The sequence below is a fragment of the Mercurialis annua genome, linkage group LG1-X (genome assembly GCF_937616625.2).
Source record: "Mercurialis annua linkage group LG1-X, ddMerAnnu1.2, whole genome shotgun sequence".
NCBI lineage: Eukaryota > Viridiplantae > Streptophyta > Magnoliopsida > Malpighiales > Euphorbiaceae > Mercurialis > Mercurialis annua.
In genome coordinates, this window is record NC_065570.1 from 51,739,026 (window position 1) to 51,749,970 (window position 10,945).

General features: G+C 32.4%; 2 protein-coding genes across 2 annotated transcripts; both read left to right on the top strand.

Moving 5' to 3' along the window:
* The first annotated feature begins 1,295 nt into the window (after positions 1–1,295).
* On the top strand, positions 1,296–5,129 carry LOC126664638 (uncharacterized). The gene is made up of 7 exons (XM_050357137.2): positions 1,296–1,726; positions 1,933–2,068; positions 2,803–2,884; positions 3,419–3,594; positions 3,869–4,006; positions 4,096–4,235; positions 4,506–5,129. The coding sequence occupies exons 1-7, from the start codon at positions 1,609–1,611 to the stop codon at positions 4,814–4,816; spliced, it is 1,101 nt and encodes a 366-aa protein (XP_050213094.1). The 5' UTR covers positions 1,296–1,608; the 3' UTR covers positions 4,817–5,129.
* Positions 5,130–8,833: 3,704 nt separating this feature from the next.
* On the top strand, positions 8,834–10,473 carry LOC126665728 (probable histone H2A variant 3). The gene is made up of 2 exons (XM_050358617.2): positions 8,834–9,113; positions 9,922–10,473. Exons 1-2 carry the CDS (start codon positions 9,003–9,005, stop codon positions 10,216–10,218), a joined length of 408 nt encoding a protein of 135 aa, XP_050214574.1. The 5' UTR covers positions 8,834–9,002; the 3' UTR covers positions 10,219–10,473.
* Positions 10,474–10,945: the final 472 nt, after the last annotated feature.

Below are 10,945 nucleotides of genomic sequence, written 5' to 3' on the forward strand. Positions count from 1 at the left end.
TTTTTATTAGTGTACTTTCCTCTTCTATTCCAATTTTTATTTTTGTGACAAGAACTCACTTTTTAGAGCTAAAATCCATAGTCGTTGTCAAATTACGAAATATGGACCACCCGCAAGCCTATATATTTGGCAATTCCAGATTATAATAATCACCAGTTTAAGGATGTAGCAGAGATTGGAACCGACTATGGTGCCCAGATTTCTATACAATAGTTTTAAATAATTTATAATAACACGACTCGTCAACATTTTAAAAAATATTTTTTAAAATAATTTCAAACAATTTTTATTTTTAATAGTTTTCGTAAAAAAACAAAGGTTTTTAAAAATATTATCTACACATCCAAAAATTACTATCCTTATTTAGCAAGCATTGCATGTTAAAACTCTCGAATGGTGCACATTTTGTCTCAAACCACCCATGCCATTAAGTTACATATTTACACGTTAACTATTATATTAAAACCCAATCAAAATTAGGCACGAGTATGGACCAGTTAATAGGTCTATGAGCGCCATTTGTAAGCTGGTTCATAATATTATAATTTTTAAAATTAAAAATATAAATCTAAAATTTAAAACGATTAACCATTTAGCAGTTTATGGTTTTTAATTATATAACCATAAAAAAGTAAAAAAAATTAAAAAATAAATTCTATAATATTAAAGTTTAATTGTTGTCCAATATGAAACTACAATGCTATCTTTTCTTTTAACAAATAAGGATATAGTTATTTTTATAATGCTATATATTTTTATTTTTATTAGGTAAATATTTTATTAAGAAAAATATTTATTTTTTCAAAATATTTCTTATATATATATTCTTCTAAATATAAATATATATTTTACATATTTTTATGTTCACGGTTTTTATATATGTGGATTAGAAAATGTATTTTATTTTAATTATTAAACAAATTTAGAATATATATGTATATATATTTTAAATTATAATTTATAAATATATATTATTTATAAACCGACTAATCGGTTAACCGAGGTTTTAAAATTTCAAATTCTGAACTTAAACCATAAACATAAAAAATTGAAATTAAAGTCTAAGTCCAAACTCTTATACCGACTAACCATATTTTCAGATTTGATTTTTCAATTTTAATTCGACTAATCGGTTTGATCGTTTTTTTCCCATCCCTTATACACCAAGTATATGATTCACTTGGACACTGTTGGTTGGGCTTAGAGAAAAGAGATCAAAGTCCATAACTGAAAAAACAAAACAAACCCAACATCCAGTTCTACAGACACTATCTATAAAAGAGTGAGATCCATAAGCAAAGCTTTTCCTGCGCCCAGCCCTGTGTCTTCACAGCTCTGTCTCTACACACTAACCACATTTCTTCTTCCTTCCTCTTCTTCTTCTTCTTCATTTAATTCCCCATTTTTCAGAGCTAGGGTTTGGAGGTGTGGATTCACACTTTTCAGCTTTTCCCCACCTGTCTCCGATACCGCCCTATAACTTCTCTTACAAATTTCTGTAAAAAAAATTACACCCAATTCTTATTTTTGCATTTATTTATAGATTTAGATCATCAATTTGTTGTAGCATTTTTTTGGTAATTAGTTTTCTGTTTATAAAATTGAGTGATGGATAAGAAGAGGATTGCGGTTCCACTTGTTTGCCATGGCCATTCTCGCCCCGTTGTTGATCTTTTCTATAGCCCTATCACTCCCGACGGTTACTTTCTCATCAGTGCTAGCAAGGGTATTTTTGCCTATCTTCTAATTTTCTTGCTTTTCTGTTTTATTCGGCTAATTACATATTTTTAGCTATAACCCATGATTTGTTAATGTTATTTTATTAAGTTTCTTAGATTGATGAATTAGTTAGCATTTTATGAATCAAATCTTAAGAGATTTATGTTATAATGATCAAGGAGGTTTTAGTAAGATGGATTTTGCTGTGTTTAGATTCTAGTCCCATGCTAAGAAATGGAGAGACTGGTGATTGGATTGGAACTTTCGAGGGACATAAAGGTGCAGTCTGGAGTTGCTGTTTGGATACCAATGGTTTACGTGCTGCTTCTGGTTCTGCCGATTTTACTGCGTATGCATCTGTTATTTGTCATTTCATTTGAAGGTTTAATGATTTTTCTGTTATACTCGTCGGTTAATGATGTCTTTATGTATGTTATGAGATGAATGTACGTGAAAACATAAAGAGGATTGTCGTAATGTCTTTATGTATGACAAAGTGCTTCTCCCGGAGACGATCTTTTTTAAGACAGGTTTCTGTGATATTTCACTTGCTCAAACTTGCTGTTGGATTATGAGTGACAGAATATAAAAGAACTTATTCATGCTGTTTTCTTTACTCAATAATTCTCACTTGTTCTATTTTTTAATATTCCTTTAATACCTCTTTATACCCAGGATGAATAAATTTTTTGAAATGCACTTCATACACGAATGAACTTCTTTAGATCTATTGCTCTTATATGAGTGTTTACTGTTGGGTTCTTCAGAAGACTTGATCCAAGTTATTACACAATTAGTAGAGGCTAGGCATGTTGGAAATTGTTACTGATTACACCATGAGTATTGGACATTGGAGATGTTAATTATGTTGATTTCTGTATGTATAAAACTGTAAATGTAATAGATGATTATTGATGCTATCTCTATTAGTGGGTCATGTTTCTTGAATTCAGAGACGGATTTCTTTTGATAGTGTTATTGTCTTTTTTGATATGAAAAGCATAATTGTCATCTGCTACAGACCTATGATCTCTATTGTTATAAAGGACTTAATTGAGAGAGTTTAAATTGCACCTCATGCAGGAAAGTGTGGGATGCATTAACAGGGGACGTGTTGCACTCATTTGAACACAAACACATAGTTCGTGCTTGTGCATTTTCAGAGGTATACTTGACATTTGATGCACATTTTCTGGTTCCATTATTTGGCAAAGGATGGTACCGTTCCAGTAATGTAATTTGTGCTTGAAAACATGCATGCAAATTTCAATAATTCAGTGATGTAGTCACACTCCGAGAAATTGTCATTGGCATGTCATTTACTTGAGGCTTCTCGTGCCCGTCTCTTTTGGTGTAATGCTATAGGAAAAGTTGCAACTGACAAGCAATTTAAATTTGTTATTCTTTTCTTCTGAATTTTATGGGTTTTCATAATTTCTTAAGCTTGGTAGGCGGGGAAACCTTAAAAAGAATGGTTAATGTCTATCAAAGATGAATATGTTAATACAAATAAATTGTTTGCCGTCCCAATTGTTTGCTCAAGCCTTTTGACGTTCTCCGTACATTGTTTGCTGTTGTAATAAGAATTAAAACCTTGTGGACTTAAATCAAACAAAAAGGGTGAGTGGGTGAGGTGAGTTGTCCTTTACTGGATATTTATCTTTCAATCATACTCACAAATATTCCAATTCTGCCTCAGGATACTCATCTTCTACTCACCGGGGGAGTAGAGAAAGTCCTCCGCATTTTTGATTTGAATCGACCAGATGCGCCTCCAAGAGAGGTTGACAAATCTCCTGGTTCAATCCGAACTGTTGCATGGCTTCATAGTGATCAAACAATACTAAGTTCTTGCACTGACATAGGGGGTGTGAGGTTAGGCTTCTTCCATTATTGATGCTTAAAGCTTGAAAAGCAACGTGTGATGGTGCACGTTTGTGTTTGCATACTTGTGTGCAAAGACTGATTTTTCTTAAGATTAAAATCCCTAATAAGCCCCTAATAATTGTCCTAGCTATCTATAAGATTTTCTTTGCTCATAATGGACCAACTGTATTCTTGCATTTGTTCAGAATCTTATGTTTTAAATACATGTTTATATATAATCAATAATTTATTATGCACCTTTGAAAAAAATTGATTATTGCAGACTATGGGATGTTAGAAGTGGCGAGATAGTGCAAACCCTCGAGACCAAATCATCTGTGACTAGTGCTGAAGTGAGTCAAGATGGTCGATATATAACGACTTGTGATGGTTCTACAGTCAAATTTTGGGATGCAAACCAGTAAGTTTGGAGCTGATTTTAGTCTCTTTTCATACCAAGAGTTTTCTGACTGCTGATATATTTATATTTTCACTTTTTTCTCCGGCTAGTTTTGGACTAGTGAAGAGCTACGACATGCCTTGTACAATAGAATCAGCCTCACTGGAACCTAAGTATGGGAACAAGTTCATTGCTGGAGGGGAAGATATGTGGGTTCATGTATTTGATTTCCACACCGGCAGCGAGATAGGTACATCTTCCAACATAATGCATTGAATTAACTAAACAGGAGAAAGCTCTTTCTGCATATATTTTCATCTTCAAACTTTCGTTTGGATAATACTGCAGTGGGTAGAGAGAGAGAGACATCACAGTAAATTTTAGCTCACTGTCTGAATTTTAGAAGCTATTTGAATTTGTTAAGCTTTTTCAGGGGTTAATTTTCTACATGGGCGTAAATATATTTGGTGGTTTCTTATTTTGGTTGAATGGTTAACTTTCTTGAATGTGGTATTTACAGCATGCAATAAGGGTCACCATGGTCCTGTGCACTGTGTGCGTTTTGCACCAGGAGGGGAATCATACGCCTCAGGATCTGAAGATGGAACTATCAGAATATGGCAGACAGGCCCTTTGATTCATGACGACTCTGAAGGGCACGCAGCAAATGGCACGGTTGAAAAGGTGAAGGTTGGATCGCTCGAAAAGCTGAAGGTTGGATCGCTTGAAAAAGTGAAGGTAACAGCAGAAGAAGTCGCACGTAAGATCGAGGGCTTCCATGTTGCAGACGATAGGAAGAGCAAAGACAAGGAAGAACCCGTGAAGGAATGATATGGCAGCACCGGCTGAGTATCTATTTTGGTGGTTTTCTTATTTTGGGGTTATGAAATGATGCTGAGGTATAGAGTTTGCCTTATTATAAATAGTTAATGATGCATTGAATAGATAGGGTGGACCATATATGTTTTGCATTAGACTCTGCCTTTAAAGTTGTCCCACAAAAGCATGTCTTATATCTTCATGTTGACAGTGAAAATCTGTAAACATATTATAACTTCCATTTGTAGGTTGTGAAGAACTAGTTCTGAGATATATGCTCTCTGATAATCAAAACATGTCCTCAACTTCCTTACTTCTAAGCAAATGCAACTCTAAATAGAGGCATAAATGGGTTTAGCTGAGGCTCGAGCTTGAATGGATTTAAATTTTTGAGCTGGAGTTCGACCAATATCCGAGTTACCCAAGCTCGAGCTCGACCCGAGCACAACGAAAATAAACATAAAAATAATTGTTTAAAATAAACATATTATTTTATTTTGTATTTCACTATAAAATATATAATGTAACCAATTAATATGATACATATCTAAATTAAGAGTTATAAAAAGCTAATATAATAAAAAAAAAATTACTATGTTTATAAGAGGTTTGTTTAGGCTAATGACTCTCCATAATTGATTCTTGAGATCGAGCCGATTTCAAATTTTTCGAGTCGATCTCGAGTAACTCGTGAATAGTCTAACTTGTTTATACTCCCCTAAGTCTAAAACTCCTAACCTGCCAGAATCAGGATGCATGAAGTCCAGGCGAAAATTGATACAAATGGAACAAATTTTATTTCATGATACACATTTGTAAGTGTATCATAAGATAAAGGCTTAATTACTTAAAAACCACTCACCTTGAACTTTTTTTTCGTTTATACCCTGACCTAGGAAAAAATTCATTTATACCCTGACGTATGTGTTTATGTTTCACCTCTACCCCGAGGCACTAAATTAACCTCTTTTCATTTAAAAAAAAGTTTAAAATAGTCCTTCATTTAGAGAAAAATTCATTTCTAATTAAACTCTAATTAGCTTAGGTTAAAAATGAAGAACTATTTTAATTTTTTTTTTAATGAAAAGAGGTTAATTTAGTGCCTCGGGGTAGAGGTGAAACATAAATACATACGTCAGAGTATAAATGAATTTTTTCCTAGGTCAGGGTATAAACGAAAAAAAAAATTCAAGGTGAGTGGTTTTTAAGTAATTAAGCCTAAGATAAAATTATCCTAAAGACTCTTTTTTCCTAGAATGTTACATTTTAGAAGTTTATTTTCTATTTCAAGTGATATACTATTAACTTCAATTTCATTCTTCTTTTTGTCTTCGTAAGGGGGTTTTAATTACCTTAGTATTTCGGACCAAACCTCATAGGGATAATAGTAATTAACCCTAAATACTACTATTGAACACAGTTTAGTTATAAGATAATTAATTTAGTAGAATTTCAAGGTAATAAATATAATTAAGAGATGTTCATGTCAAAACTGATTTTTCATTATCTAAACAATATATTTATTTAATTTATATTTTACATAAATTATTATTATTATTAAAAATAATAATTAATAAGGATAATAAAATATCAATATTTTCTTAAACACCATACGAAATATAATTTTCACTATTGAAAAATGGAGAGGGAGGTTCTAATTTCAGTTTGGTAAGTTTTTGTACGAAATGTCGAAACTTAGATAATAGTTATGAGGACCAACTAAACCAAATTTGAACTTATATCAGTGAGCTTTAACTCAAGTGATATGTACGCTGGGTATACTTTCAAAACTTTGGGATCGGGATTTTTAAAAATGCTCCCTTTCCATTTGTAGTAGATGATAAAAATAGTCCAACTTGAGACTAAAAAAAAATAAAATTGGAATTTGATATCAATGGCAATACCCGTAATGAAGGCATATTTAGGGGTGAGCAAAGCATTGAGTTCAGTTAATAACAGATCAATAAACTAAAATCAAAATAACTTATTTATCTATCTGAATGGATCAAGATATAGACTTTTAATGAGAATTAACAAAATCTGAACATACAAAACCGAATCAACTAATTAGTCGGTTAATTCGGTTAAACTGATAAGAATAATAAATAAAGATAGCTTTTTCTGGAGTGGTTAAGAACAATAGATTATCTATCAAACAGACCTGGATTAATCTCAGAGAGAAGTATGTTACTGTGAATTGGTACAAGTTTGTCTGGGGTAATCTCCAAATTTAACTTTGTCATTTGGCAGTCTATTATGAGAAAGCTGGAAACTAAAGATAAAATGAAGAGGTGGGTTATTATTGATTCTGACATGTGTGATATGTATTCCAGTACCACTGAAACTCTTGAACGTTGTTATGCAAAGTGTGTTTGGAAAAGAGTCTTGCCTGTCTACAGATGTTCAGGAGATTTGAGCTGTTGGAGAAGAATGATAAGCTGGTTCAGCAGGAAGGCTTCAGGAAAGGGTTTGTTAGCTAATTGCAGCAGAATTATGCCAGTTGCAATTGTTTATACTTTTGGAAAACTAGGAACAAAAAAATATTTATGCAGAAAATAACTACTGTAAAAAAATCATTCAAGACATCATAATAGTTTTGATTGCAAAGATTGGTGACATGAATGCTGATCTAAAAATGACATTCACCTTAGCAAATTACACCAACGAATGAGTGTCATCTGAGCACCGGGTATGGATATAAAAAAAAAAAGTTTTGTGTATCTTTATGATAAGTTTTAAAAGGTATGATTAAATTGATAAAACGTGTATTTGGTGAATTTTTATAACATCACCCCTAAATAAAGATATAAAACATGTAACATATTTAATTAATTTAGTTAACTAATTTTTTAAGACTTGTATCGTTAATTGAATTAATTTTGTTTATTGATCAAACTAAATTAGCATGATTAACTAAAAAAAACTAATCAAATTTAAGTAAAATAGGTTGATTAAATTAGGTACCTCTAAACTATCGAATGATCACACATCGGCCTAATATTTTCTTTGGAAACCTATGGAAATTCAGATAGAAAAAGATGGATGGAAAAAACATAATTCTGTAACAGAAAAAGAGGGTGAGGAATAAATGAGTGGAAAAATAAAATAAAGATAATCATTTATACTCTTAAAATTTTCCGCCAAGATCAAGTAAACTCCAACTCCGGAAAGGTTCAAATTTAAAAAATGAACTCAAGGCCTCCAATTTTGACACCGTCTCATTGCTTTGAAGCCGTCGTTAGTTTACTCCTACGTGGTTGATATTACCGTTTGCCATTTAATACGTGGCTTTATCTTACGGCCTCTTCGAAGCAATGAGACGGTGTCAAATTCAGGGTTTGGTTGTTCATTTTTTAGGATGTTGAGGATATATCTGAATTTTTTTCGGACGTACAAGTTTATTTGATCATTGAGCTAAACTTTAAAGTCATAAATAATCTGAATAAATGATAAATATCCTCTTCTGATTTTTTTTAATTAGAGATAGATCTATTTTATCTCTTTTCAAATAAAAAGAATAGTGGGGTTAATTTCATAAAAAATCATGACCTTTTATACGAAATTTCATTTTAATTATGACTTTTAAAAATTGCCAAATAAAAATCATGACCTTTTATTTTTTTCAAATCTATCATTTTAATGTTTTTTTACTAAGTTCTTCATTAAAGATCCAATATAAATCGACACCAAATACTATTATCTTTCGGTTAGAGTATATAAAATTAGTAATTTTTCGTCAGAAAAAATACACTGAATTTTATTTTGGTGATATATTTGAAACAAAATAAAAGGTCGTGCCTTTAAATGCCAACTTTTAAAGATTGTGATTAAAATAAAAATTCATATAAAGGTTGTGATTTTTTATAAAATTAACCCAATATAGTGTTATAGTATTTGTTATTCTTATTTTCACTTTTTTTAGTTTATTTTCTTACGGAAAATAATTGGAAAGAAAGCATAAAAGGAAAGGGTAGTTTAGTAAAGTGGAAAATAAGTAGTACAAAATAAAAGTAGTAGATACACTTCCGTGCTTAGGATTTGAGTTTTAAAGTTTTTAACTCCAAACAAAAACCACTTTAGTTTAGTTTAGTTTAGTTTTGACGACGGGGAGCTGTCTTCTCCGCCTCTGAAATTGAGACCAGATCCTGTTTGACTCGGTATCTGTCTCTCGTATTTGTTTTTGTTTGGGCCACAAATCATGTCTGGAAAAGGCGCAAAGGGTTTGACTACGGGCAAGATTTCAGCCGCAGTGAACAAGGACAAAGATAAGAAAAAACCCACCTCTCGTTCTTCTCGTGCTGGCCTTCAGGTCTCTCTCTCTCACTTCTTTTTCTTTTATCTAATTAGGGTTTTAGATTTTTGTTTGCTTATTTTAATTCTCCTTTTTAGCTCACTTTTTCTGATTTAGATTTGTTTTTTTAATAAATATGCTGTTAAGTTTCGAGCTAGTCTTCTGATTGGACCAGAAACTCTAAAATATATGATGAAATTATAATTTTGTATTGCTGATTCTTCTAGGGTTTTAACCTTTGCTTATGTTGTCTAAATTTCTTGTTCTAATTATCATTGCTTTCAACAATTTGCATACCACAGCACAGCACGGACACTTCATCCGATCGATCAACGTTTTTCATTTCAGACATTTTTATCATTGGAAAGTGGAAACATTAAATTAACACTGTTTCGCCGTGTCATATCCAGATGTCCCATTTCTCTGTATTATTCGTGTTCGTGCTACATAGGTTAACTATTTAGGGATTTCTTTTGTTCGAGGATGGAGAACTTTCACCCAAATAAACTTATAGCTGACTTTAGAATGTTGAAAAATTTCTGAATGTTTAAGTGAATTAGCAGAGGGGTAAATTGCTGAATTTTAAAGCCTGCTTAATTATGAGCTGGAAGTGCGCTCGTCTTAAAACAGGGAACCGGATTGGTTTTTGGTGTTCAAATTCGATGGGCTGTACTTCTTAGGCTATGTTTGGTTCGTGGAATTGAATTAACATAGAATAAGTTTTTTTTTAATTCAATTTTTTTGCTGTGCTATTTGGTGGTTGTTAAATATCATGAACTACAAAAACATTTGCTAGTGGATCTTCTAAACAGGGTGTAACTTGCAGTTCCCAGTTGGACGTATCCATCGTTTACTGAAGTCTAGAACCACCGCTCACGGCAGAGTAGGAGCAACAGCTGCTGTCTACTCTGCTGCTATTTTGGAGTATTTAACTGCAGAGGTGTTGGAGTTAGCCGGAAACGCCAGCAAGGATCTCAAAGTGAAACGTATCACTCCCAGGCATCTGCAACTTGCAATTCGTGGTGATGAAGAACTCGATACTCTAATCAAGGGTACCATCGCAGGTGGTGGAGTCATTCCTCACATCCACAAGTCCCTTATTAACAAATCGTCTAAGGAATAGCTTCGCTCCATGCATTCTGTCTGTCTAGGGGGAAAATTCTCTCATTACCGATGTGATTCTCTGCGCCAAATGACCATGAATTTGTTTGAAACTTTCTGTGAGCTTAGGGTTTTTCATTTGTGTCTAAATTTCTCAGCTTATACTTATTTTCCTCCTTTTAAGTCTGTAGACTCTGTAATCGGTATGTTTGGGATGCTGTGAATGTGGATAATGACATTATTTAACAATTCTAATCTTTGCTTAATTTTTAGTCAATAGTCATGGCTGCAGTATTAACTGTTTGTATTAAATTGGCTGCATCAGTGTTGAATCGCATAATTTGATGTTGGAAAAATATATCAGTGGATTTTTCTTCCATTTGGATCTTTTATGCTCCTAATATTTTGGAGGATCCCAATAATTAAATGCCTGCTAGTCTGATGCCCACCCGCCTCATTGTGTAGGAATGGTATCTATGATCTATGTTATTTTTCGCAGTATACATGCGTAGTTCAAATGTTTGCCCAGTTCACCAAAAGATTAACTTTGTCAAAAATAAGTTTCAATTTTGTTTATGTTTTCGGACATTTGAATTATACATATTTAAGTGTATTTGTTTGTAATGATATATTTTTGCTAATTTGTAGATGAAATAATAAATGTAGTCTATCTGTCTTTAGTACATTGACGGTCATAAATGATTAAAAGTAGCATACAGTTTGATATATTTTTTAAAAGTTAAGATATT